The 27,724-nt window shown below is 36.0% G+C and overlaps 1 protein-coding gene across 6 annotated transcripts in view; it reads right to left on the reverse strand.

Annotated features, from left to right (window-relative positions):
* Window positions 1–1,465: 1,465 nt before the first annotated feature.
* Window positions 1,466–27,724, reverse strand: part of TP63 (tumor protein p63) — a 225,888-nt gene continuing 199,629 nt past the window's right edge. For 2 of the 6 annotated variants that reach the window (XM_077487549.1, XM_077487553.1), the window contains 10 exons: window positions 24,015–24,201; window positions 22,876–22,991; window positions 22,630–22,739; window positions 22,271–22,407; window positions 21,985–22,067; window positions 19,780–19,904; window positions 9,235–9,392; window positions 7,556–7,700; window positions 5,618–5,711; window positions 1,466–4,958 (listed from right to left, as the gene is read on the reverse strand). In XM_077487549.1, coding sequence (XP_077343675.1) covers window positions 4,671–4,958; window positions 5,618–5,711; window positions 7,556–7,700; window positions 9,235–9,392; window positions 19,780–19,904; window positions 21,985–22,067; window positions 22,271–22,407; window positions 22,630–22,739; window positions 22,876–22,991; window positions 24,015–24,201 — 1,443 coding nt within the window. In that variant the 3' untranslated portion in view covers window positions 1,466–4,670. Of the gene's footprint in view, window positions 4,959–5,617; window positions 5,712–6,310; window positions 6,387–7,555; window positions 7,701–9,234; window positions 9,393–11,492; window positions 15,161–19,779; window positions 19,905–21,984; window positions 22,068–22,270; window positions 22,408–22,629; window positions 22,740–22,875; window positions 22,992–24,014; window positions 24,202–27,724 lie in introns of those variants that run through there. The other 4 variants (XM_077487552.1, XM_077487550.1, XM_077487551.1 and 1 more) reach the window with 4 other exon arrangements.

Raw genomic sequence — 27,724 nt, forward strand, 5'->3', positions numbered from 1 at the left:
AATATTTCACTCTAGATGAGCAAAGCTGGTAGAGACATCCCCAAAAAGACTTGCAGCTGTAATTGCAGCAAAAGGTGGTTCTACATATTGACTTGTGGGCTGAATACAAATGCACACCACACTTTTCAGATATTTATTTATAAAAAAAAAACAATTATCATGTTCCTTCCACTTCACAATTATATGCCACTTTGTGTTGGTATATCACATAAAATCCCAATAAAATACATTTATGTTTTTGGTTGTAACATGACAAAATGTGGAAAATTCCAAGGGTATGAATAATTTTTCAAGGCACTGTATGTGAATGATGTGTGAAAACATTGATAAATGTTGATGTAATCCATGATGTATTGTAGTGATGTCACTAGTTCTTAGTTAAGCATACACTGTCTGCCCCCAATGTGAATGTACAGCAGTATACACTGATCAAAATTTCAATGACTTTACTAAATAGTTAATATCTGTTGTTATTGCCCCACTAAGGAGATTCTGTATTTTACAGCCCCCCTCTACTTTTTCTACTGGGGATCTGCCCAAAAAACACTCACTCACCCACCGGTGGCAATCAAATGACTGACATCCTCTCTGGCTATAGGTTTTACTGGCTTAGTGTCCAGGGCAGACATGGTTAGAGATTCCAGGATCCCCCCAAAAAAGGAAAAGTGTTCCCTCCACTCTAAATTAATTCAGCCCCTCTAATAGGATAGTAGTGTGCCTTTAAGCAGAGACTGGCAATTTTCTGTTATGTGCCTTTAAGCTGAAGTAAGCAATGGCCTGAGCAATGATTCCCTTAACAACTAGCTTTCTGTCTTCTAGGCCGTAGCATAGGTTCATTCATAACCCTTCTTGGCTCTGGAACTGTTTCCTCTCCAAGCAGCAGGTCTGGGAGGCAACAGCTAGATCCTTCCCTTTGACATCCTCTCCAGGCAAATGCTTGGGAAGGAAGGACAATTCTAGAAGGGTTTCCAGAAAGTTTTTTCCTTCCCAATCCCATGTCACTGGCAATAAACCTCCCACTGATTGGTCTGAGTGAAATAAATGTGCACAACATGTATCTTCTTGCTCTATCTACTGCAAAACATGCCCTAGGAGCAGGGAGAAGTAAACATTGCTGAGGCTGTCCAATACATTTGTAATGGGGATACTCCAGATTATGACATGGTCCCTACAAATTTATGTAGTGAAATATTAATTCTTCAGAATTTCTTAGAGAATTTTGTGAGAATGTTGTAGATATGTTCCTGTGCCCATAATTGTGCCTCTATAGGCCCAGACCTGTGGGGCTTTTCATACAAATTGAATCCTTATTTTGTATGTCCTATAATAATATACATCAAACTGAAAGCAGGATACTAAATAAATGTAGATTATAATATCAAAAATATTTTCTTCTAAATATTAACTTTAAAGTACACTTTTCCTTTTTAGCAATTTCTGAAGCAAGCATTTGAAAGTATTAAAGTATTATTAAAAGACCATTTTTTTATTTTTTATTTATTTAGAAATAAACACATTATGCATATTTCACATAATACAAAATATTTACAAAGAAAAATAGTTGTATGGTATAATTTTAAAAAAGCATCAAGATCAAGCGTGTTTCAGTTCCCAGTGTTATCGGATAGGGGTGTCTCCTGAGAGGCAAATGTACTGTACTGATAATGCACATTTCAGTTACCTGGGTTTTTTTAGTCACTGATGTAATAAAATAGCTTATTATTTACCGCAGACTAGTAGATTCCACATGTTTGAAATATAGGACTCGTGATCTTAATATATATATATATGTACAAATAAAAAAGTATGAAAATAAGAGTCCACAGGAAAAAAAAGAAATATTATATTAATACATCTCATTTGGAAGACCTGCTATCCCAAAATAAACTGTAGCAATAATGAATGCTGCAAAACACCATTACACAGAAACGTTATAGTCACCTTGTGAAAAATGCCATGAATAGCTATAATGGCAGTGGTGACCTGTTATCACTAGTAAGCTTCCACTCTGCTGACTGAAGTCCTGTAGAAGTGGAAAAAAAACAAAGTTGGCTGGAAATAGGCAGTTGTTTCTCCAGAGAGTAAAACTGGCCAAAGATGGGTAGAATTTTGTATGCACATTTTTAGGGAAAGAGGATTCTAAGTGTAACCATACATGGATTGAAATTAGGCCAGTTCAGGGGGGTCTGGCTGAATTTTGATTAGCGTATGGGCAGGTTGTTTGTAAATACGTTTTTTCCGTAACAATCAGTGTCACAGGCTATAGCAGGCAGCACTGACCATTGTTTTTTTGTGGTGGGGAAGTCTCCCCATTGTCAGAAAACAATAGTACAGTGGGGAGTGATTCCCCCATCCAGCTGGAATGTTTTGATGGGGGAATTGGATAATTTATTAACCTGCTGGTTGAACTAGAAAAAAAAACAAAAAAAATACATTAATATATAGCTGACCTAAGAAAGTTTGTTTTTCTAAGCATTAGTCAGTTAAATCTATATCAGTTTACTACCATATTAACAAGAATATTCAAAGAAGCAGGATGGAAATTTTCCTCAAATAAACAGACTTCTTACAGTGTAAGTGGTTTTCATTTGGTGAAGTCCATCCATTACAAATATTAAAAGCAAAAAAAAACCTTTCAACCAACAAATGAATGTTCTGAAACATTTTTTTATGATTTTTTCCTAATACTTTTCCTAAGGAAATTCAAAATTCTATCCATCTATGGCCAGCTATCTATCTTCAAACTTACTGATGCTCCTCTGGGACCTACTGCTGAATTTTTTTGGGCACATGAACATAAACATATGCTATTTGCATAGAAAATGTAACAATTGTAGCCTGTTTACAGAGATGTTCTAATAGGTTGGAATCATTTGTAATCCTCCTTAGGGCATTCCTAAGTCTCATTATTTAAGTAATGCTTCAGTCGGGCATATTGCTTGCAAGAAGCAGGCTGCAATGGGCCACCATAAATCTAGATATAGACATAAGGTGTGCTTGTGACTTTCAACACACATGTGTCTGATGCGATTAAAAACGTCCATCCTAATAGTCATTAGCTAAAAATATTAGCCCACTGAAAAAGGGTTTTCTAGGTGTCCACTAACATAATGAATATTATGTTATTAACATAATGGGTGCTATTGGTACTTTCTCTGTATCATGCACATGGGTTACTAGACCCATACAAATAAATGACCAGAAACTGTAATTTATCAAGCCATCTACTACATTTGACACTTGAAGCTTTTACTTATATTGAAATCCCTTATGACACACTGTACTGCTATTTCTGTTCTTATGGAAATTTTATGTATACTAATGCAAGTAACATATACTATGTACTATGTTAACTTGTACTGAACAGAAAAAAAGCAAAACATAGCTGCACAGCGGTGTTCTTGTACGCTAAAATCTTACATTCAAACCAAAAGAGGGTCTTTCGAATATGCCCAACAATATGACATCAATGAATATTATTTGGGTCACATTATTTTAGTTGGTTTATTATTATTTTTAATTTAAATACCCTGAACATTAACACTTTTGGTTGGACATATAGGGCTTATTTTCAGATGAATCCCTTTTCCCACCTATTATTTCTGCTAAGAATGTTCTTATGGGCAGTATCAGTGAAATGGCTTATCCCTTCTGTTTAAATATAGAACATAAGAAAAACATGTGAATGTTTCCAGTTCACTGGATTTTCTAAAACTTTGATTTTAGGCTTTCCTACTTAATTTGTTAACTCCCTATATGCAGAATTGCTCTAAAGTAGTTTGCCTGTGCAACAATCTATCCTCAGTGGTCCTTTCTCTGATAGCAGCAGAAAAAGTATCTTTCAGCCCATGTGCAGGACAGTTATTGGCAAATTAGGTCTACAGGCTAAATATGTTAATCTTAATCCAAGAGACTATACTCTACAACTGTACACCTAGATAAACTTTTTTTTTTTTTTAACAAATGTCAAGCAATAAACATACAAATAATAAGTGCAATATATTTCATGGAATGAGTTGGCTAATAACATTATTATTTGTACTAACTGAACTGCAATATGGCTCATGATAATGGCCGTTTCCTTCCTTATAACCAGTTAGTACAGAACAAGTGGTATATTGGATAAAGAGTGGAGAGCTACAGAACAACTGGTATATTGCGTATAACAATGGAGGCCAACATGTAGAGAAATATACCCCCCAAAAATCCAAAAATACACCTTCTCAAACAAAAATGTCAAATGAAATGTAATCTCCAGTAATGATAAATAACGGATTTGTTTAGTTATTTAAACAAGAGCTACACCTGGTATTTGGTAGATGAAAAGTAATTTTCTGACTTCCCCCAGACCCTTCATCATCTACAGAACTGATTGGCACTGTGCTATAGAATGCTGAAGGAGATCTAAGATAATGAAGATCCACCGTCACTCTTCAGCAACTCAGTTGTTCTTTCTTTTTTGCATAGTTTGTTACATTTGATGTTATTCTCCGTTCCACTTCACACACACACACACATATATATATATATATATATATATATATATATATATATATATATATATATGCATAAATACAATGGTATGGGATAAGGGATGATGAAGAAGCTCAAGAACATGACTTTGGTCCTATATAACAATATTACATCTCATAGAAGCCGTAAGAAGGTAGTCATTCTCCCTCCTCTTTTATGCGCTGCTGCTTATTCCTGCGGGTGTCCATATCGAAATTGAAATCATTCCAGTCATCTCGTGGAGGGAAGGAGATGGTCTGGCGAAGTGTGAAACGCACTGCGTCAATCACCCTTTCTCCGCGAGACTCATTAGCACTGACAGAAGAAGCATTGTTGGCTGTCCTTAGCAAATGAGGAGAGGAGAAGTCGTGGATCTGTCTGTGTTCAAGTAAACCTTTCCAGATTGCATGCCGAAACTGATCAGGAATCTTCATATTTATCAAGTCCTTCAATTACATAAAAGAAAGTCAGCATGTGGTTAAATGTTGATTTAGCAATTTACAGAGTGAAAATCCAAAGGAAATTAATCAACATTCATCTTTTGACTGATTTAAGGGAATTATCCAATTGTTTGCTATGAATTATTGTTTTCAGCTGTGTAAAGACTGGCTATATCTAAGCTGGCTTTTACATAAGAAATATATTAAGCTGTATTCTTGTCATGCTGGTTCACATAAACAAAATGCACACGTCTGAGCCTTATAACAGTATGCATGAAAAACACATTTGCATGGATTCACTTGTTACAAGAATTGAATTCCAGTATTACAGGGAATCTTATTAATTGTAATTAATTGAACTTCATATTAGATTTGATATACATATGCTGAGTCAAATGAGATTGCATTAAGTACAGTGGGTTTCCAGTTAAAACTAAAAGTAGACCTTTGTTTAGTGCTACCTATTTGGTTTTATGGATCCCCTCTACCCCAAGCCCCCCTCAAATGCAACACGTGGACCATCATGGCATATTTTATACTGTATATCAGTTTATAAATTGCAGCATGGAATGTGAGATGACAAATTATATCAAAAGAATAAACTCTTCAAATTTCTGCATTCCTCCATTTGAAAGTTATTGAAAGTTGGCTGCTTAAATACACACCTCTATGGAGTAATGTTCAATCTGATAAATGCTGCTCAGACCCTGGGTAGTGAAAAAGTCCAGACAAGATGAACATCCCAATCTCGCTAAAAAACTAAACAAGAGAGAGTAAGAGAGAGACATTTAATGCATACATAATTGCTAAAATAATAAAAACATAAATATTATTTGGATGAATTATCTAATATAAGAAATATGTTAATTAATTATTAGCTGGGTGCTTTCTGAATCTTTTCCAAACTGAAGGCTGGGAAAACTTAGAAGTTCAGTTGCCAACATCAATTTTAGAGCAAGAATCCATTTTTTGGATTATGCAGAATGTTTAAGATTGTAAGGCCACATTTTTGCCACAACCAGCCTGCAGAACATTTAACTATGATAACAATTTACACATTGTATAAATATCACTAACAGAAACAGTCCTGAAGCATCAAGAACTGAAGGGTCCTACTGATAGAAGAGTTTGACAGAAGAGACATTTCAAGAATGGCAAAGGGGTATAGCATTTGATCAAGCAAGCAGCACAGCTAAGAGTGGCAAAGTGGTTGGGCATTTTTGACATAAAAACAATTTTGCCCATCTGCACTATTCCAGCATAAAGTGCCCCAAACCGAGCCATATTAGCCACAGGTATGTTTAAACAGACACTAGCAAAGGACTGTGGTTGTAGAGGTAAAACTAGTGTTATCTCACCTCACGTCTTTCTTTTACTTGTCCATACGCATGCACAAATTGATTAGGGGCGGGGGATGAATCCAAGCCCAGGTGACTATAAGGGGGGTGCAAAATACAACCCCTTACTTTTCAGATAGTCTGATTTGGTTTAGATAATGAGCAACAAAAGATGCAGAAGGCACTTGAGAAGAGTTACAAAACAACCATGCTATGTTCATGGGACATGCAGACTGTTAATACACAACAATGCAAATATAATTAGCAGAAAGTGTTCATTGGGAGGTAGCCACAACAACCTACAACAAGAACTGTACACTAGGAGGATGTACTTTCCATTTGCACATAAAATGGGATGATTTACCAAAGGAGTTATTTCCACTTTTCGTAAAATGAACTGCCTTTCAAACACCCAATCAAGAGGATGTTTGAAACAAGGGTTCATTTCACCAAGAGTGAAAGTTATTTTTTAATAAATTACCTCCTCTGCGTAGTTTAAATAATTGAACTAAACTGAAAAAAACACCATCAAAACCCAATGCATAGATACACAGAGGCTGGTAAACTGTGATTATTCCTGCAGTTTACAAGAAATGGCCTGAAACTGATTGGGAAATATGCAAATTTAGCCCCTATTTCACAGTTTTAAAGGACACTATGAAGATGTAATGATGTTTATAAATAAATGTCCACATTGCTCACCCACTATGCCATTTAACAAACCACTGCCAATTGCCAATGACTCATGTTTATGGTGTCATAATTACCAACCAGTGAGTTTCCCTACAACCACCAATCAAACTGCATCATAAAATGACAAAAGGAAAAACAGAATATCATTTTGATGGCTTGCTATGGGCTAGTTACAGATTGTTTTTATTAAGGACACTTTTATTTTTGATTGCTTATATTTGTCCAATTTTTGAGCAGACAATTCTCCCCACTACATTATAAACAGGTGATATTTGGTCCACTGGCCAGCATCCTCCCACAACTCAAAGATGTCATGTGTGGACTTTTTTCTTTGAACAATTGAAATTACAATGAACACATATTTTTACAAATGCTAAAACTTCTTAATTAAGACAGTCATTATTTAAATCATTATTTTTAGCAATTTTTGCCTAGAAATGGATTTCTGTCTCATAATAACATCTCTATCGTAACAAAAGAAAGAGTTTTAGTCTTCTCCAGAAGAACTGGTAAAGTTGACACATGGATGTTTTGAGATATGTTGATGGGGTTGTCATTACTTTTCATTCTTACCTGGCAATGCTGCAGTCTGTGGGGTATGGGGGAGGCGGCGTACAGTGTGATGTGGAAGCCATAGAAAGGGAATTAGGTAATGTCTGTGGAGGGCTGAGCCCATTGAGATCACCAGGCATTGCCATGTGTGTCCCCATCATAGGAACTGTTAACAAGAGAAAACAAAAATGGCAAATTCATTAATCTAAATTGAACTGAGTATGACAAGTATAATGTTTAATCCCAAGGCCCTATTATGAATCTAAGTATGTCCAACTAGTAATGTTTTAAGGGGTTTTAAATGGTGTAACATTGCAATCACAGAACCACAATCTTTAACTATACATACATACATACTATACATATACTATATATGCTTCCCACAGCAACCTAACAATTATAGCTGTAGTTTCTAAGGCAGGTTGGAATATTCAAGAAAAATCAATAAGAAAACGTATTAATTAGTTTCAGATAATGACAGTCGATACTGCTCAAAAACATATCACATGTATTTTGCTCCAGTTGCATTCTTTATCTTTTTCAGTCATAAGACCAGAAACAATTAAAGGATTACAACTTCTGGGAACTGTAGAAAAGATATCCAAATGCAGCCAAAATATTTGAAACTAATAACAAACCCAAGCACTGCAGGGAAAATGGTTTGCTGCCTGCGTGAGGAAAAAATGTGCAACGTAACAATTTTATGGATGTAATCTATGTAAGTTTGCTTTTATAGGATACCTGCACACCTGGAAAATGCTTACTCTATGCCATAAGTTAAGATAAATTTGGCTTACTTATCTTACATCTATTCAGAATCATGGGCTTTCAGTCTTCAGCAATGATTGCAAAACACAACAAATTCATAAACTTGAAAAGTGATCTATCCTGTTAGAGGGCAATACTTATGCGTCTGCCATTTCTTTTCTATATAGATACTGATAAAACTGAAATCTTCATAGTGTAAGTAAATTCAACATCAGAATCTTGTGAAATCCTGTGCCTGCCTACTGAAGAGACCCAAGCTGCTCTTCGGTGTCATTGTTGCTATAGTACTACCTGGTACTGGAGGCTACTGGAGGATGCCACATCACCCTAGCAGATGGAAAAAACAGATTCTGGCATTGAAGGATGCCTGGATATCTGTGTGGGCTGTACTCTTTATTGTTTAAAGAAAACTTCTATAGGTTTTTTTTTTAATTGTGGATTTGCCCCAATGGATAAACTACTTTTAAAGTGAGCTATCACGAGGGATAACATTTATTGGTTAAGTTTACTTCTGCTTTAAGTCTTTTCAATTCAAAATCTGGCAAGGTTATACAATAACCTGAATAAAAATAAGTCATACCATATCAAATGTCTACTGGATTCCTAATCTATTAAAAATAGATGTATGGTAAGATTTTTGGGGTTCATCCAGCTTATTAAGGAAAGAAGCAATAATCAAAGCAGTAAGTGAAAGTTAAAATACTTATAGCATCCAAATACAAATCTGTTTTGTACTAGAGTGACTTCAGTAAAATGAATTCTGAATGTTTGCTATGTGATACTAAACTTTGAATTTAGTTCTTTGATGTCTGAATTGTTTAATAAATATGGCTGCATGTCTCATTTAAGAGATGAAACCCACCTTAGATGCAGGTATAAATACACTTCTCATATGTCAGTAAACATAAAACATGGGCTAAAGTTATACTTACTGTTTGACCCCATTCCATCAGACATGGCATTTGGAGTAAGAGAATTTCTCTGTTGTGGGTTCATCAGCTGGCTGACAGAAGGTAGCTTGTTCATGCTATTCATCTTGCTGAGGGGAGGAGAGACGGAGCCAAAGGAAGGCTGGCTTTGTATGGAAGATCTGCAAAGATATAACCCATCTGAGGGTTAGGAACACTCTAGAAATAAATGCATTGGCACTTTTAAAAATGCATATACATTGACATACATTATTCAGAATGGCCTTACTGTCATAACAATTGGAATTTCCTTTGAATTAATAATCTGTGTTTTAAACTTCTGTAAAAAATATCTATATGGACAAACTGAGGCAAAGATACAAGTATGCTTTTATGTAGATAAAAAAAGAATAGAAACAAAAGATATTTGAGACATGAAATGTATTCTCATGAAAAAATAATATAGGTGTCATTAATGACTACCTTTATAATAATCTTTTGTTTATTCAAAAACACGTTTTCAAAGTTGTTTGCTGTGTATAGGCTGCAACTCTGTAACATGCTTTGAAGTAAAGTTCTTTAATAATATTGTTGTGTAAAGTAGTTTTATGGAAGAATGCCTTTTTTTTTTTTTAAACTATGAGTTTTTCTTTCCATCTACATGAAAATCTGGAAAGGTCCAGAATTACCACTTTAAAACTGCTATGAGGAAGAAGTGATATTTTTCTGTTTCCATCATTTCAATATCAGCACACACATCTTCCGGGCAGGTATGTGAAGAGATAGGATCATTCACTGCCCTCCAGGTATATGGCAGCAAGCCAAGTGTAGGAGGCAATGAGCATACATCCTGAGGCACAGACTGCGAGACCTTGAGATTCAGTTTCACACCTCAGATTTCAGTAGAAATTCACTGCTATTTTGATTAGCTGGGAAAATACAAAATGGTGTGTTCCAAATTTGGAGTGCTTGTTCCTCTAGGGTTGCTTCAAGTATTGTTGGTTTAAGGAGTACATCTGACATGTACATTACAGTCTACTGAGCCTTAGAATTGCAAAAAAAAAAATCAAAGCAGAGAGCTTGTCCATAATGACCAATCTGTTAACATCGGTTGTCCCTTTTCTGGGGACTTAAACAAGAAATATGCTCATAAATTCAAGTTCATCACATTAACTTTCTTTTCTCCATTTTTTTTTTTTTAGTTCTTGAAAATAATACACTTGGCTTGATTGACAAATCTTTAACACAAGGAAAGAGATTTCCAGCCATGTGACCGCAATTGTCAAACATTATTGGCTTTTAGCTGAATTTTTTTTCAAAAAAAAGACCTTTATTGTGATGTTTTGCCTTGAACTGAGCTTACTGTGCCCAAAAAACAGTGTATTATTATCAACTGCACATTAAAGACTCACTGGAAGCATTTACACAAATAAATAAGACAGTGGCAATATAGCTATACATAGTTTAGAAGGTATAAAAGGTTTTAATTGGTACATAATAATAAAGATATATGCCACTGCTCTTTAAATAGTAAATCTTGGGAAGTTCATTACCCTTTTTCAAAAGACTTGTCTACTTTTTGGAAACAATTTGTGGGATAAATTGAGCACCTCACTTCCCATTTCCCAAGCCAGAAGTGGAATGCTTTACAAATTGGTTGAATGAGTTGCAGCAACACTTGCCTTGCAAACACATTATGGTTTATATTATTATACAGTATATTTAAGTTCTTGGATTCTGCAGTGGGAACAGTATCTGTCTTCAGCTGACAGCTTGCGTGTCTGTATGTAAGTGTCTGTGTTGGAAAGGAGACAGGGCCGGGAGGGTGTGGTACACAACTGAATTTTTAATGAGTGTGTGAACTGTGCCTAAAATAAAAGATATAATAATACCTGTACCCTTGGAGTTCTTGTTTTATTTAAAAAGTGCCTGGTTGTACCCAGATATTTTACTGTGTGAGCAACAGTAGGTTTTATTTATGTGTGAAATCCAAAGAGCTGTTTTCAGCACACTTTCTATATAAGGATTGCATGTTTGATGGACTGCAGTTCAGATCAAATTCTCTGACAACCTCAATAGACTTTCTTTATCAAATCATTTTGAGGAAGACTTGCCTGAGAATGTGTATATACATACTGCTGCCTATCAAGTGACAGGTTTTAAAGCTTTTCTGTTGATAATGATGCAAGTCTACTGAAGCTACAGTGATGTTTTTGTCTTAGTGAACTCATGATAAGAGTTAAATACAAAGAACAGGAACTGGAACAAAAACACATCCGATGTCCAAGATAAGCTAGCATAAATATTTATTGGCATTTGGAACATGCAGCCACTCGAAAAAACACTTCAAGAGGATGCCAAGGGGAAACCCAGTGCAATTTGACCAAACAGCGTTAATATTTTCCCACTTTTTTAATCAACACTACATTTTATATCAGAATTTAAAAGTCGTAGCAGAGTGACCTGTTGCATTATTAGCATGGCAAATGGAATAAAGCACAAAATTTTTATAAACACATTTGACATGTTACAGTCAAGCAGTTTTGATACTACACATATCTTGACACATTATTATTACAGAAAGGTATATCATGAGACACAATAACCTTAAGTTAAGTGATTATATGAGGATAGAAATATGAAATCGGCAATTACACATGTATTGCATTCAGGCTCAGGTACAGGCAGTGGAGTTGTAATCTTGATCCCCAATTTGCTATCTAATGTATCACAGACCCTGAACAGATATGTAGAACAGGAGTTAAACCTTTTTAAAATTCACTGGCTACATGCATCTTACAGACCAATGACTCAGTAATTAAACCAATATCGGAAACAAACTAAGGCCCGAATCTGCTCATTTAAACCAGGTCAGTAATGGAAGATTCCATATGTTTATCGTTACAAATTCACTTTAAAGCTTAAATGCTGCCAACAAAAAAAAGTATGAAAAACCATCACAATGGATAGAACTAAGGGGCTGTCACAGGGATAGATTTGCTAAACCTGAAGAAGGCAAAACCTTGTGGAGCTGTGCATGGTAGCCAATCAGCTTCTAACTTCTGCTTGTTCAATTAAAGTGGAAGTAAACTCCCCTATCGTTTTCAGCCAAGGAAGCTGCCATCTTTGCCTCTGTTTCATCTTCAACTGCTATGGTGCTGCACATGTGATTCGTTATGACACCAGCCATTGGATGGTTTGATAGTTTGGCTGAGAGCACAGCTAATGTGCAGTTAGCATTCCCGGAATGCCTTTTTTTTAACTGTTTAAATCCATGGGTTTACTTCCACTTTAAGCTTTGACAGAAAAAGCCTAGAAGCTGATTGCTTCCATGCAGAGCTGCACCAGATTTTGCATGCTCCAGTTTTAATAAATCAACCCCACAGGCTCTTATCAAAAGCTTGACTGCACTTGCTCTTTACACCCAACTGATATTTTCACAAAAGCTGTACTACTGTTTTCATGAATGAAACATGATTTATAAATGGAAGATAGGTGGATAATTGATAGGTCTGCCTCCTTCATGGGGGGGGGGGGGGGGTCATGGATGGAGGCGGATTTAATCTAATAGAAGAGGCATCAGCGCAAGGGACATGTACTGACTATTATTTATTTTCCTTGAGCTTATTTTTCAGTTTTTTATTTTGGCTGCACCTAGGCTTTAATAATATTGCAACAAGCAATATTAATAATATTGTAAAAAGTAATGGCATCCCATTATTCATAGCAATCAGACATTTTACATAGTATCCTAGCCACATTAAGATGTTTAAAGCTGATTGTTTACTGTTGAACAAGCATGCCACTTGCTTACACAAAAACGAAACTTCCAACATATGTACATTTAGTGTATCTTATGTTACAGGACTAAGGTGACTAGATGACAAAGCCAAAAACATCAGCTAAAAGCTCACTTATAGGAGCCATTTGGCACAAACTAAAATAAGCCACTAAATAATACAATCTATTAGTAACCAACTATACGTGTTCAGTTGACTGGACCTTTTATGTAGAGATTTATAGGTATACCATGCTCTGAGATTGGTTTTATGCAAAGAAAACCCCCAAAAAAACATTTATTTGTTTTACTTTGCCTAATTTTGACTTAACATAAGTGCTTCAGACAATATCTTAACATTGTCTGAAATAAAATTAACACACATTTTTATTTAGATCTGTCCAGCAGTACATATCTTATATGACCAGCATTCATAAGCTTGAACAGCTAGGAAAAAGCCTAATATGCAATATTCTTATTACAATTCACAAAAATATTATAAAAAAATATATGTTTAACATTTGAGACCAGCTCAAAATCCGGCACAACATATATTACATAAACTAGACAAGTAATTGCCACCAACAAGCAGAAGCGAAAAGACATATAAACTGTTAATATGGCAAATCAACTCTTGAGTCCCTTTATAGAATGCTACACAGTTACATTCACCATAGAACAAAAGGCTAAATATATGATCTCATGAACTTGTAAAGTGTGCTATTTTAACAGTTCTCTTACAAAGGCATCACTAAGAGCCACTTTATTAGAATATGGCAACTTGAAAATTCACTTTTAGGCAAGTCAATGTGTGACAATTTAGTAGAATTAGTAGCTCTTATGACAACTGCCAACAATCCACTGTTGGCAACTGTGCATGACAATACAATGTATTGTCAGTGATGCAAACTGTGCATACAACATATTTCAATGTTGTGTACTAAGGCAGGTATGAGTTACATTCTTTAGCCTTGTACAAATGGTACACTCAAACTGTTCACTACCATTACAAGTACCATTGTGTTACAAAGCTTCATAAAAGACATTTATGTAGTTCTCAATCCATGTTAGATGTAGAACTATAGATTAAAAAGGACTGCCTTACTAGGATCCTGAATTTCTTAGAAAGCTGCATTCAAGTTAAGAGAAGCCTATTAACTCTTAGAAACCAACAGGAATTCATATTATACCAGTAAGGACAACAGTATACTGGTTGTAAAGAGCTAGTGTACTTTCCTTAGTATCATTGTACTTGCATGGCCTTTTAGTAGTGGTTAGATTTTAAATAATTCCTGTGGTATATATGTTATCAACAAAACTTTGATTTAAAAAGGCCTGAGGAAATAGATATTGTAGGAATGTAAGACTCTCACTTTAAAACCAGACCTTTATATTGCATATTTGCACAGGCAAGGGATATTTTATTTAGGATCTAATGCAATAAGCTCTGCTAGAAATGAAAGTAACTCAGAAAGTGCTTATTTCAAGCAGAGTTCTCTAAAGTATTATTTTATTTTTATTTTTTATTAAAATGAACATTGCCTAAAATGCCCCTACCTGTAGCTCAGTGTTACCTAAAAGGAGGGGTCTTCAAAAAGTTTCCCCACTTTAACATTTTAGTTGGAAACGATGCGGGTGGGAGGAGTTTTGCCGATAGCAATAAAAAGTTGGTACAACATGGAAAAAATGCATCGTAAAGGAAGGTGACTATGTAGAAAAGTTATACAATTTGTTTTTTTAATTCTTAATAATAAAAGTAAAAAAAAAGTGTGGAAACTTTTAGAAGAACCCTCGTACATTTCAAATACAAAGGCTGAAGACATACATGATAGTGACAGCACAATTTTGCAGCATTTCAGAGTTTGTCGTGGAGCAATCTTCTCTTTAAATCCATCAGTCAATATAGCATAAACAGTTCAAATCTACTTTTTCCCTATGGAAAAAGCACCATTCGCCTTACAATGAAGAATGATTCCCCAGAAAAAGTCATTTTTTTAAGTTCCTTATTTTTAAATTGTGGGGAAGAGTAGGGCAGTAAGAAAGTGAATATACATAGTTCATGGATACATTGGGAGGTGAGAGAATGTAGAGTATTTTGGGAAAGAATCTTTGTCTTTCAGAAGATCTGCCCGGGGATCCATGAGTTCATTCCGGAAACAGGCCGTTAGGAGCCTGTAGAGAAGAAACCAGAGAAGAAAAGAACAAGAGCTGATGACCATGAAGAGTTGAAAGATGCAGTGACACCACTATGACCACAGTGTGATGAAATGATGGATTGAGGGAAACAGAAGGATTTTAACAGACTGAAAATATTTTCTAAATAACACTATAGTGAGGCTATAGTAGGATCCTTTATGTGGGCTATATGAACCTGAAATGTGTGCAGCCAATTAAATTCTAGCTGTTATGGTTAGTGTAGATTAGAAAATGGAAGAAAGACTCTAACTGGTTGCTTTAGACAACAAAGCAACTTTTCTTTACCTGGTAATTATAGGAGGAACATAAATTGTTTTATGGAATGGGGCAAAAGCTTTACATTCAGAAGTGAATTAAGGACAAAACAAGTAAAATGTTCTACACGGTGCTGGCCAGGAGTACAAGATTTCTAAATCTGTCCCTTATTGTGAGAAATTTGGCACACATAGAACAAATAATCATACAATATTGCCTTTCTGAGAATCTGGACGTGAAAGAGCAAGTGTACCACGTAGGTCTAAAAACAAAGGCTTACAATGTTGGGATTACAACACGTGCCAGCTCTGTAATTTCCTGAAATTCAAGCCAATTGAATGAGTGCAGAGCAAACGGCATGCTCTAAGTAGAATGAAATATAATGCTTCCTCTGAATTTTCATCTTGATATATCCAATCTAAATGCCTTACATTTAAAATAACAAGAAAAGCATAATAGTACAGAAAGCAGCCTTTTTCATAGTTTGGGACGTTTGTAATCCTTTGTTAGCGTTATCTCTATTGCTTGACTGATCAACATTTCTTATTCTCTTTTATCTTTACCAGATTATGATGTGCAGCTTTACAAGCACAGACAGATGAATGCACCCTACAGTTCTCTCTCAAAAATATTTATCAGGCTAACCCTGGCTATAAATGGAAAGACTATCACACCTGACCAAACTTAGAATTCATCTGGCTGGTATCCTCTTTACCAGATCTGGTGTGGGTCCAAACCTGGACACATGGGTCAGTAAATGGTAGTTTAGACCAAAAAAATAAAAAATAACTAAATAGGCCATAAACATCACATATTAAAGTGTTTTATCTAAAGCCAAAACCTTTTAGTGTGGTAAGGGCGAAACACCTCTGTCAAGTTTAAATTACTGTCTCTGTTCCTGTTGAATTTACAGGAAGTGAAGAAAACGCTCTCCAAGTGACACATTGCAAAAATAAATAAATACATGTAAATAAAATCTAACAGGGAGTCCTAATAATTCCCTATTCTATTCAAATGCAATAAAAAGAAAAAAATTGATTTACATATAATTTTAGGGCCACCCAAGAATATTAGGTGAGAAGTCACCCGCTAAACAAAGACCCATTTTTGTATGGCATTTTTTTTTATATCTTTAAAAGATTTAAAGTCAATTTAAAAGTGATAGTTGTAGTGAAGGTCTAACTAACCAAATAATAACTTGGTGTCTACTATTATTAAAATGTCTGTTTACATATGCAGGTTTATGTTGGATGCATAATAAACTTAGTAAACCTGTAAATATCTCACACTACTAAATGCTGTCAAGATATGGGTCATTTTATGGGGGATTTTGTTGAATTCCTAATCACTAAATTTAGAATAGGAACTGGCCTTTTCCTTTACAGTATTTAATACAGTGTCCTACAAAACATTTACTATAAACTGTCAAGTACTGAACTGATACGTGTGAGTATATAAACTATAACACACAGGAAACTTTCAGATAAATAAACAATACATCAATGCTTTATTGGTGCATTAACTAATGTCGTTTTTTTTTTTTAAATCTTTGTGGGAGAGCTGAAATTTGAGCAGTCACACTGTGATCATAGAGGTGCGGGGGTTAGTGAGAAAAAACAAACAAAATGCATTAAAAGAAATCCGACATGCAAAATGGAAGACATGAAAGAGGAAGAAAGAAGCATTATATGCACAGTAATGTCAACCATGAAAGGGTAGTCAATATTTCTACAAACCATGTACAATGGAAGCTAATCATTTTTTACACCGGATGGAGAATCTCTCAGTAAAGAGATTCATTTGAATCTGTTTATTTTTTGGTTTATTTTCTCTTTGTTAATATCTCCCACTTTTGGAAATCTTAAAGAGTTTGCTCTCACTTTAACCATATGCTGTATATACCATCAATAGTGCATTCAATGCAAGAAGAGCTCTATTTTTCACCATTCTAGAAGATAACATGTAGTTTTACTTAAAGCAGAGCTCCAGCCCCCCCAGCACAAAAATAAAAGTCAGCAGCTACAAATAATGTAGCTGCTGACTTTTAATATTAGGACACTTACCCGTACAGGTATCCCATGATGTTGGCACCCATGTCGATTTTTCTATCGGCTCTCTCGGGTGCTGCCACTGCTATTCCTTGTAAGGGAAACTAGCAGTGAAGCCTTAGGGCATCACAGCTGGTTCCCTATTGCGCATGTGCAAAGCATGCTGTGCTTTGTAAATGATATGGCGGCGGGGGAAGAAGGAGGCGGGGCAAACTTTCATGGGGAACCTCACAACAGAAGTGGGGATGGGTACCTGTCAAAACAGGTAACCGCTGCCCCTGAAAGGTGCCAAATGTAGCAGCAGAGGGAGGAATCGAGCAAACAAGTGGAGCTTCCTCATTTGGGTGGAGCTCCACTTTAATAAGTTAGAGATTAAAGTGCAGTAAGGTTTAGCAATTAATCGTTACTCATTTTTTACTGATCTGAATGCAGTTAAATGGAATCTGATTGGACGATTTGATTAGTTACTGGGGCATTTTTCTTTGTAGTACCTTAAATTGAATCTTCCCCATGTGAAACAGGATTATGGCAAAATTGATCAGGCTGAGAACAATGAAGAATTTGATTTAATCTTTTAGATTTATGATGCTATTGCCAAATAACCATCAGCTACTTTTTTGCCTTTTACAGAAAGTTGTCTATCATCTGTAAAGAGCCTACATGGGGTTTTACTCTTCTACTCTATGCCTGGATGCTTTAAAGTATTGTAATGTAACATTAGTCCAGATTCAAAAATATAATACTTTTTCTAAATAGTGCTAAGTGTCCAAGTGTGGAATCTTTTGTAGGTGACCGAGTCTCTTTATTTATTGACCCCAAAAGTGCCTATTTATATATTAATAAATGCATTTATAATTTGGTTTTCTGCTACTGTTACCTTTCTTTGGATAACTGGCATTAGAATCAACTTTACGGTATTAATCTGAGGTTATGAGCACTCTAATCTTAGTAACTACTGTCTACTGTTCAAAATTTTTTGTATGCAACATAGGAGAAAAACTGATAATAATAAAACAAGTGCATGTACTTTTTTAGCTAATTAACAAAAAAATGAATAGGATGAGTTAATGGGGTTGATTTACTAAAACTGGAGAGTGTAAACTCTGGAGCAACTTTACATAGAAACCAATCAGCTCCCATGTTTTATTGTCAAAGCTTAATTGAACAAGCTGAAGTTAGAATTTGATTAGTTGCTATGCAGAGCTGCACCAGATTTTGACCTTTCCAGCTTTAGTAAATCAATCCCAATGTTTTTTAAGTGTAGAATACATTGATGAATGGTTGGAAGTTAGAACCTCTGTTTCGTTTTATGGCTATTCAGTGACTAACAGAGTGATGGCTAGCTGGGTAATTTTTAGTCACCTATAACTATAAGAAGACAGAAGTAAATCAAAACCCATTCTGGAAAAAGAGCAACCTATTGTTCAGAAACGTTATACATATTTGTTGGTTTGATCATACCAATACATATGCATTAAGAAAGGTGCACAGCTATGCTTAACATTACTAAAAAACAATGTTTATGAGATTATGGACTACAATTGATGATAAATAAACTAAGTTACTACATTTCTACTATGAAGCCATTCTCTGTATGGAACAGGGTACTCCTCACCTGAATAGATAGACAAGGAGATAGGATTATACTAAATAAAAAAAGGTGTTTCATTTACATTTTGGTCTGTCAGAGAATGGTTTCCATAATGATGCATGTTACCAGTGACTGCTCTGCATTTTCGTTTGCCATGGTAATTGGAAAATTAATCGCTGTGAACAAGGAGTGTTGTTTAATGTTCTTATCCCTAAGCAATTTATTAATGACTGTTCCTAAATAGAATATTCTGCATATATTACACAAATAATAGAAGTAGTGACAGCCAACAGAAAGTCCTTACTTTTAGCAAAGGTGTTTTGACTTATGCATATAAACTATGAGAAATACAACTTACTACATCAGAATTGTTCTGATTGACAGACAAAACTTAGATGACACAGTACCATTGGCACTGTTTGATTTCATTATCTACATTTTGAGTTCAAGTATCAATTTAAAATTACATCTCGCAATGTTAAACATTGTTTGTTTTTTTTGGTTTGTGCAGTGTGAAAACATATATATAATTGTAAAATAGCAAGGTAAATGATTTTGGGATATAAAAAAACTCAGACTTGGGCATATTAAATGTAATTTAAAAGAATGCATGCATATGCAAACTAAACAGCAGGCACAAACAGGTCACATTTGTAAATGTACATATAATTGATTTATTGATGTAATATAAATATACTCACTGTTTCTGCAATAGATGTTGCTGTTGTTGTCTGTAGTTCTCAATCGTGTGTTGGGGAAGGTACTGCATGAGTTCAAGAGACTCTTTGATTTTTAATAAGGTTTCATATATTTCTCTGCCTTTTACCTGCATATAACAAAAAAAATGTAAGTGATAAGTCTAGCTTCTTATTGTTTCAGCAATGGACCATATTTAACAACTTGCTTACTGGGCACTTTTATCCCCTTGCTGCTCAGGCCAATTTTCAGCTTTCAACGCTGTCTCACTCTGAATGACAATTGCACGGTCATACAACACTTTGCTCAAACTACACTATTATAATTTTTTCACACAAATAGAGCTTTATTCTGGTGGTATTTAATCACCACTATTTTTTTGTTTCACTAAATCAACGAATAAAGACTGGAAAGAAACAAAACATTTCATAGTTTGTTTTAACATTTTTCAAACAGGTAATTTTTCTCCTTCACTGATGTGTGCTGATAATGCTGCACTGATGGGCACTGATAGGCTGCACTGATAGGCACTGATGGGCACCGATAAGGCAGAACTGTGGGGCATTGATGGGCACCAATAGGCTGCGCTGATGGGCATTAATTGGTGGCACTCATGGGCATTGTTTGGTGCAACTTCTGGGACTTTACTGTAAACAGTACCCTGATTACATGCCCTGTTCTCCCCTGCGAGGAGATGCCGCTGATCGGCTCTCCTCGCCGCACACTCTGTCAGTGTGAGGCGATGAGAGGCTACTAACAGCACTTCCTATATTTACATGTGACCGGCTGTGATTGGACACAGCCGATCACATGGTTAAAGAGCCACATCAGCAACACAGTGCGGCCACGATCGCTGCGCTGTGGGAGCGAGAACGGTGGGAGCGGCCCTTTGGTTGCACTGTCATATAACGTCCACCCAGAATGAGAGCTGCATCGTCCCACCGTCAATTGACGCAAGTGGTTAAATCAATTTTAAGTGATCTGTATTATCCTAGAGAGACTCAATGGCTCGATTTACTAAAGGCAAATAGACTGCAGTTGCACCCAAAGCTTAGTGAATGTAGTGAAGCTAGACTTTGAAAAGAATACCCAATCAGGTGCAAGGAAAGTAGAAAACAAACAAAAAAAATGTTTGTGTGCCCATGATTGGATGATAGAAATTAGCAAAGCCTCACCACTTTTGCTAAGCTTTGGGGAAAATGAGTGCAACTTGCAAAGTGCACAGTCTATTTGCCTTTAGTAAATCAACCCAATGCATACACTTATGTATAAACGATACATTTGCTAGGAAATTTGCACAGAGATTTACCAACATTAACCCCCCTGACGGTATTCCCGAGTCTGACTCGGGGTGGATTTTTTATACCAAAAGCGGTATCCCCGAGTCAGACTCGGGACAGCGTCGCTGGATCCAGGAGGAGGTTTCCTTACCTTCTCCTTCGAATCCAGCGATGTCTCCCCGCTGTACGAGCGAGCCGTGCCTCGCTCGATCTATCACATCGGCGATCTCCGTGCCCTGCGAGCGTTGCGACGCACGGGCACGGAGATCGGCGCCAAATTCAAAAAGTGAAATAAACAGTAAACATACAGTATAATGTAATCTTACAGATTACATTGCTGTATGTAAATATTTCACATCCCCTTTGTCCCTAGTGGTCTGCCCAGTGTCCTGCATGCAGTTTTATATTGTAAAAACTGTTCTTTATGCCTGGAAACTGGAGATTGTCCATAGCAACCAAAACTGTCACTGTACATCAAAAATGATTTTAGACCAGCTAGAAAACAGCGATAATAAATTAGAATGACTCGCAGAATTGAGCGATAGCGATTTGTGGGGAGATCCGTCATCAAATACTGAAAAGTAATGACAGTGACAATTCTGCAACTCGGCAAATTTCAGTGTTTTTGATTAGATTACATTATTGAATAATTTTTATTATTGTTATATTATTATTTGGTACAATTATTTATAATTATTTATTATATTATAATTTATGATTTAATTTTTCAAACTTTATCATACCTGGGATGTCTGCTAGACTCTGGTTTGGACAGATTTAAGAGAGTTATTCCTAAGAATTGCAGGACTACAATATAAAACGCCAAATTTTCATGCAAAATAATGGTACCGCTTTTAGCACCTAAAATCCGAAATAATGGTACCGCCAGGGAGGTTAAGTTAGGAAATAAAATACAACGTATTGACTTACAGGTATGTACAACACTTCATCATCTGGTGACCGCCGTTTTTTAATAGATGCCATCTGAATTCCATGTGTGTTCTGTCTAAAACCTGAAACATAAAGAGACACTTCTATAATGATTGTTTGCAATGTTACTTGTTTTAAATAGTCCTTTGTGTTCCAAAAAATGAAATTCTTGAATTGCTACTAAATTTACATCTCTGCTCCCAATATATGGTAAACATATCTAGAATCCTGGTAATTACATACTCATACAATGCTTGGTGCTACAAGCTATATTGCAGTAACTTACATTGTTTCATACCTTCGCCACTCTTTGTACCATCTGAGACTTGCTGTTTGCGGATGCTGTCCTCATCGGCCTTACGATCTCTTCCAGGACAAGCACAAATCCGAGCCTCAAAACATCGGCGCCCAAGCACTTGACCACTTTGAAAAAAATGTACGCTGTTATAGACTATGGCAAGTAACAAATCAGCATAACCTACCATAATGATGAATATAAATTATCTTATTTAATAAAATGTATTCTGTACTAGCAAAGTGGGGCAGATAAAAAAACATATTTTTTCCATAAACAACGAATAGCTGGTTTTCTGTTGGGTATTGTACATTGTTTTTTACTGTGTAAAACAAAACACGTTCACTTACTCTCTTGTTTCTAGCGTTACTATGATCAATATTGGTCGGCGATTCATTCCTCCAACACAGCTGCTGTTGCACATAAAGTTGTATAATATTGTTGTGAACTCAGTGCCAACCTATAAAGAATTTTGTGGAGATAAAGTAATATAAAGTAATATATTTCACGTACATAACTGCATTTACATTTTTCGAGATACATAGTTTAGAAATAGATAGTTCCAAAAATTATTCTGATGATTAAGAGACACTGACCTGTGGGGGTTCATATGGTACCAGAACGCTCTGTCTGCCAGTGATTGGATCCTCCACATACTGTGCATGACTATTTCCTTCAACTCTTATGAGATGGCTTGGGGGAGCTATTTGCCCTACAGACAAAGAAAATAAATCACTGAAAGCAATAACACCAATTACAGTAGATTTTATTTCTGTAAAAGCTACTTATGTGTAGCTACATCTGGTATGATCAAACGTCTGGAAGCTGTACATTTTTTAAACAAATTTCATGGCTGCAAGTTGCATTCCTTATTTAAATACCTTTTCTTTCATAGATTATAGTGCAGGTCTGTAATAATTTTTTGTACAGCTTATCAAACATAGTTTCTTCTAGAATATATATATATCTTAAAATATGACAAAATCATATCAGTAGTAGACAGATGTTAAACATTAGCCAAGGAGATCTATGTAGAAGGGGGTGGATACAAGACCAGTCATTCTGCACTAGGTGAGAAAGCAGTATGACTGGTCTTGAAAGCAGGAAGTTCCTGCAAAAAAGGAAAGCTTTCACACTGGATTTCTGCACTGATCTGGAAAAAATACTCAAACTACATGAAAATTTCCAAGAATGTTGTATTTAGACAATATTTGCTTATTCTAGGGTCTAGTTTAAGCTACCTAGAGACATGCACGGGGCTGTTACTGGCATCAATATTTTCTTTTGCATTTAAAGAGGTTGTAAACATCAGAAAAACACAAAAAAACAAAAAACAAAAACCCTGCAGGAAAAAAGCATAATGAGCTAGTATGCATTGCATACTAGCTCATTATGAAATACTCCCGTGCATGCTTACTTCCTCTTTAACACAGGAAGATGTGTTTCCTATTCTAGGGATCGAAAAAAAAAAAAAAAAACAGAGGAAGGGGTGTTTTGTATTATTTTTGAAGTGTGCAAAGTTCAGGAACCCAACAAACCAGCAAATTTCCATTTTAGTATGTTTATAGTTGTTAGAACACACAAAAAGATTTCTGATTGGCTGCCAAGGATTACTGTGATTTACACAGGTCTCTGTGCTTCACAGGGATCAATTACTTTGTTCCTATGCACTCTAAATAACATCTGTTAACATCTATGAACCAGATTTCAGTTCTATAACAGGATTTGTTCATACCCTCATTAAATTCCCGGCTGAGCTCATGGTTTGGGCATCGCTTTACAACTTCTGTTACATGTTCTGCTTTTTTGTAGACTGGCATTGCTCGTATAACTGCTCCTTGTGGTGGAGGAGTCATCACCTTGATCTGAATTGGACAGGTTTTGGCAATCTGGCAGTACAGCTTCTTGAGATCAGTAGAATACTGGAAACAAATAGACATAAAAATATCATAAAATTATCAATGATTGAAAATAATTTGCCAAAAAAGCTAAAAAACAAAACCGATTCATATCACAAATAGTGGCTATCGCATTCTAAAATCTGTTTGTTTTAGTTTAGATGCTAGTCATTTTATAACTATACCTCCTGGTTTACCATATCCCACATATGACAATGTCAAGCTGCAAGAACAATCAGATAAACAATGGCAAATAAGAATCTAATGATCTGTTTCATGGGTGCAGCAGAATAAAATCTATGATTCGCAAAAGAAAGTTTATTACTATATGTAATGAACGTACTGGATTGAGCATACATTGTATTATGCATTATATATTTTAGAATATTTTGGGTAGTATTATGGTCTTATTTGTATTTAACAGTCAAGATGCACAGTTATGTTTTATATGTTTTTTAAACCTTTATGGTGGTAACTAGCCCATATATGAATCACCGGCAAATTAGGATGCCAAGTTACATTTCATATATGTGGTTCTTGAATAATTGCTGTTTTGCCTCGCCCTAACTATATGGTTGGCTAGCACCTGAAACAATCATCCATATTTACAATAATTGTCCATTTCCTTGGTTGGAAAACCTGCTTCAGGTTAGTTCAGCTATAGCAAACCCAAAATGTTCAGAGTTCTACTTTAGCTATCCATAGGCATGAAATGGTGGTCATATGTGCAGGTACAATTTGACCTCAGAAAATGGCTGTCATACAGTTATTAAAGCTAAACTGCTCAATTCATGAACTTGCACACTTGCCCAAGCAAGAATATTAATGAAATAAGGGAAACTGTGCAAACAGCCTGTGGACCTGCCTTATTTTGTGGGAACAATAGAAATCAGGTGAAAATTCTAACTTAGCCAAAACTGTTTATTGGTACCCACTTCCATATAGGCCTAATGATGTTAACCACTTGCCAACCACACTCTAGCCAAAAGGCAGCTACATCATGGTTGTCCAGCTCTAGGAAGGAGCCTATTGATGTCCTCCTAAAACCCAGCCCCCCTGGGCACCCCCCAGGGAGGTGCATCAGGTGCGCCGTGTAATCGGTGTGTTCTTTGGACATCACAGATCAAGGTAAAGGGTCAATCACATGGGGAAGCTGAAAATTGTCCTGGTTAGGAAGGGTGTGAAAGGGCCCAGTAGGCAAGTGGTTAATAACATTTTTTGTATCCTATGACATGTTACCAATTGGGGACTATTATAATGAATAATAACTAGCAAAAAAGTTGAAGCTGTGTTCACTTTGAATGCCCAATCATGGAAAATACTTTTTCTTGCATCTGACTGGGTATTTTAATGATGCAATCAAATGTTGGACCTACAATGAGCCCTTTCTTATTCATTCTCTTTTAGAATAAGCTATTAGCTACAGGCAATGATTTAATGGAAGCTTGACTGCATCCTAAAAGAACAAGTAGAAAAACTCAGACTGGGAACTTAAATAAAAACCTTCATAAACAAACGACATGCTGAGTACACTGAATAATAAAAATACATAAGACAACTAAACAACTAAGGTTAATGTACAATGCTTTCTAATTCTAACTTCTACCCACACTGTATACTGTATATATTTACTGTATGATGCATTCTCCAGTCGTGCTGAAGTAAAGGTAACAGAGCTTTCAGAAATCTTGTAGGACATTGTGCAACACAGCTCATGCCTTCAGGCAATGGATTAAAATACAAAAGATCCATGTAGCCTCCGGATACAGAAAATGCAGCCAAAAGATAAACATATTTTATATGTTAAATTGCGAAAGACTGTCTTAGATTCCTTTAGTCCAAACTTTACAAAGAAGAAAGAAAGGAAGGAGGGGGGAGATTGCTCTGTATCAGAAAGTCAAAACGAGAAAACAAATGTGGATTAATAACCCTCTCTTCTACATTTATTGACCAATTGTTTCCTACCTGTAACATTAAAGTGGAATTCCAGGCAAGAATGATATTCTCCCCCAGATTTCTATGATTAATGGCATCCACTTCTGCATTATCCACTTTTAAGTTTTTTTTCAAATGGTTGATTAGAAACAACTATCTAACCAAACCATTCAGGCCCCCTTCTCTCTTGGACCGACTATGATTGGTTTGTGCAGCTGAATGTGGCTGTTCACTGACACTTCCATGTACCATTGTCGGTCCCAGTTCTCTCAGCCAGCCAGCTCCGCTCTGCCCCAGTCCCACCTCTCGTTTCCCCTTCTTGTCACATGCCTTCTCATGAATGCCACTGCAGGGTGATTGCAGTCACGTGATAGGGAGCAATACTGCATAAAAAAGGTTAAAAAAAATGAGATTTTTAGCTTTCAGGGCGTATTAGGAAGGTTAATGATTGCTTGGGTTTGCTGTGGCCCATTCAAGACATCATTTTAATGACCTATTTAAAAAAAAAAAAAAATCATAAAAAACCTTAAGGAAAAATTAACAAATGAAAACTAGCAAATGTTATATTACATTTATGGACATTTTAAGATATACAATGATATCCTAAAGTGAAAGTTAACTTCCATGCATGACTTATAATGCCTATAATAATGCTTACCTATAGGTAGTGTAAATATCTCTTAAACGTGTGCCGTTTAGGAGATATTTACTTTACATGCAGCCAGTGACATCGCTCTGAAGAAACGGCCACCCGTGCCAAGACCAGCGGCTCCCATGCGAGAGTGATGCCATCGCGGCAGTGGCCAGTCACAGAGCTGGAAGCAAAACAAGTGAAGATGGAAGCAGCCTCCAGATCTGACATCTCAGTGCAGAAGCACTTTGTTTTAAGGTAAGCTTAACATAATGTGCTAGTATGCGATGCATACTAGCACATTATGCCTTAAGGTAAAAAAAAAAAAAAGTCCAGCAGTTTACAACTGCTTAAACCTGCCCCTGATTGAATCATAACTTGTGATTGCCAAATATTATAGAGGTATCCTGTGAGTAATAAAGAACACAAGCTTTTGCTGGAAGTGCTCCTTGACCTAACCTGGTAGAGTATTTCTATGACTAATAAGAAATCCATATATTGCCAATCAATGTTACCCAATTTGGCTAATAACAGTTGGTCTATCTATCTATCTATCTATCTATCTATCTATCTATCTATCTATCTATCTATCTATCTATCTATCTATCGTATTGCCCTTGTGTCCCCTAACCTACACACAGGGTGCAATTGTCCTCCCAGTTCATGTGTATTTCACCTGAACCTGCCCTCAGTGTGAAGTAATCCAGTTTTAAACAGTCGGTGAATTCCATTACTAGCACCCATCCAACCATTTTGCATGTACTAGAAAATCAGAACAAACAGTTGAAAAAATATAGCCTGAGGAAGTATGTCTTGCAAGTGATATCCAGTATGCCTATTACTGCAATGATGGCTCAAGTTACTTGGCATGCAATTTCCATTCAGCTCCTTGTTTTCAGGTTCACCTGCAATGTCATGTTTAAATAAGCAGTTTTCAGGTAGGCGAGTCAGAGAACAACAGCAGTTTGGGGTACATTAATA

The sequence above is a fragment of the Lithobates pipiens genome, unplaced genomic scaffold, assembly GCF_037356315.1.
Source record: "Lithobates pipiens isolate NorthernLeopardFrog02 unplaced genomic scaffold, aLitPip1_a1.2 Scaffold_18, whole genome shotgun sequence".
Classification (NCBI taxonomy): domain Eukaryota; kingdom Metazoa; phylum Chordata; class Amphibia; order Anura; family Ranidae; genus Lithobates; species Lithobates pipiens.